Here is a 1,397-nt window from a genome sequence, read left to right as displayed (position 1 = left end):
ATATTGTAATAACTAAGAATGCAAATTGCAAGTCAAGGACATCAAAGAAAAGTCAGTTTCAATTGTCATCATAGGGAAATTTCACTTCACACATATGTCCAGAGGTTAGTTTATTCAGTGGCTCACGGACATTGTCAATGACCGGGGCCTTTTTCTCTTTCTTCCCTGCTATACTTCTGTGTGTTGACTTCTTCCCACCATGATCTCTAGATGACCTTGGCGTGTTCAGCCATCTCTTCTTCATGATAAGATCCAAAGACCCTAAGAAACATTGTCTTTGTCATGTCTCTGAGAAACTTTCCCAGTCAACTCTCCTTAAAGGTCAAAATGTTCTCTTATGCCCATTTCCAAATTAATCATTGGTAACTGATGTGGTGGCACAATGATTGTCTTAAATCAGTCATGATTCTGGGGTTTGGGGTGATGTTTTTACCCTTGAGCATAAGGCTGCTATCGAGTTCACAGCTGAAGAAAACAGGGGTCTTATTAAAAATAAAAGGAGAGCCCAGGCGGCTGCCGAAGATGGCGGAGGGGCAGGTCCTGGTGCTTGATGGCCGAGGCCATCTCCTGGGCCGCCTGGCAGCCATTGTGGCCAAGCAGGTGCTTCTGGGCCGGGAAGGTTGTGGTTGTGCGCTGTGAGGGCATCAACATTTCTGGCAATTTCTACAGAAATAAATTGAAATACCTGGCCTTTCTCCGCAAGCGGATGAACACCAACCCCTCCCGTGGCCCCTACCACTTCCGAGCCCCCAGCCGCATCTTCTGGCGGACAGTGCGTGGCATGCTGCCCCACAAGACCAAGCGGGGCCAGGCTGCTCTGGAGCGCCTCAAGGTGTTTGATGGGATCCCACCGCCCTATGACAAGAAAAAGCGAATGGTGGTTCCTGCTGCCCTCAAGGTTGTGCGTCTGAAGCCTACTCGCAAGTTTGCCTACCTAGGGCGCTTGGCTCATGAGGTTGGCTGGAAGTACCAGGCAGTAACAGCCACCCTGGAGGAGAAGAGAAAGGAGAAAGCCAAGATCCACTACCGGAAAAAGAAGCAGCTCATGAGGCTACGGAAGCAGGCTGAAAAGAACATCGAGAAGAAAATTGGCAAATTCACAGAGGTCCTCAAGACTCACGGATTCCTAGTCTGAGCCAAATAAAATTGACTGTTTATTCTTCATGCTTGGCCTGGCCTGCCCTTCCTCCATTGCCACCCTAGGATGTGGGGGCCCCCAGGGGCTGCCATGCAGGTGCCACAGGCAGACGGGGTATAGCCAAGGGGCATTAGTCAGTGTAGGCAGGCCCAGGGGCTGTGCAGGCATCGCTGGTCTGCAGCCTCTTTGTTCGTGAGACTTTTAAGACGAACAGTTGGAACAGCCAGTCCAGTTGCAATATTGGCAGAAGTGAGCTGGA

At 50.4% G+C, this 1,397-nt stretch overlaps 1 protein-coding gene across 1 annotated transcript; it reads left to right on the top strand.

Annotated features, from left to right (window-relative positions):
* Positions 1-507: 507 nt before the first annotated feature.
* On the top strand, positions 508-1,164 carry LOC120858434 (60S ribosomal protein L13a-like). Its single transcript, XM_040234494.1, is given in 2 exon segments — positions 508-615; positions 617-1,164. Coding segments are annotated over 2 exon segments (612 nt in total). The 5' UTR covers positions 508-522; the 3' UTR covers positions 1,136-1,164.
* Positions 1,165-1,397: the final 233 nt, after the last annotated feature.

The sequence above is a fragment of the Oryx dammah genome, unplaced genomic scaffold, assembly GCF_014754425.2.
Source record: "Oryx dammah isolate SB20612 unplaced genomic scaffold, SCBI_Odam_1.1 HiC_scaffold_29, whole genome shotgun sequence".
In the NCBI taxonomy this organism is placed as follows: Eukaryota; Metazoa; Chordata; class Mammalia; order Artiodactyla; family Bovidae; genus Oryx; species Oryx dammah.
This window is presented reverse-complemented; position numbering and strand designations above follow the sequence as displayed.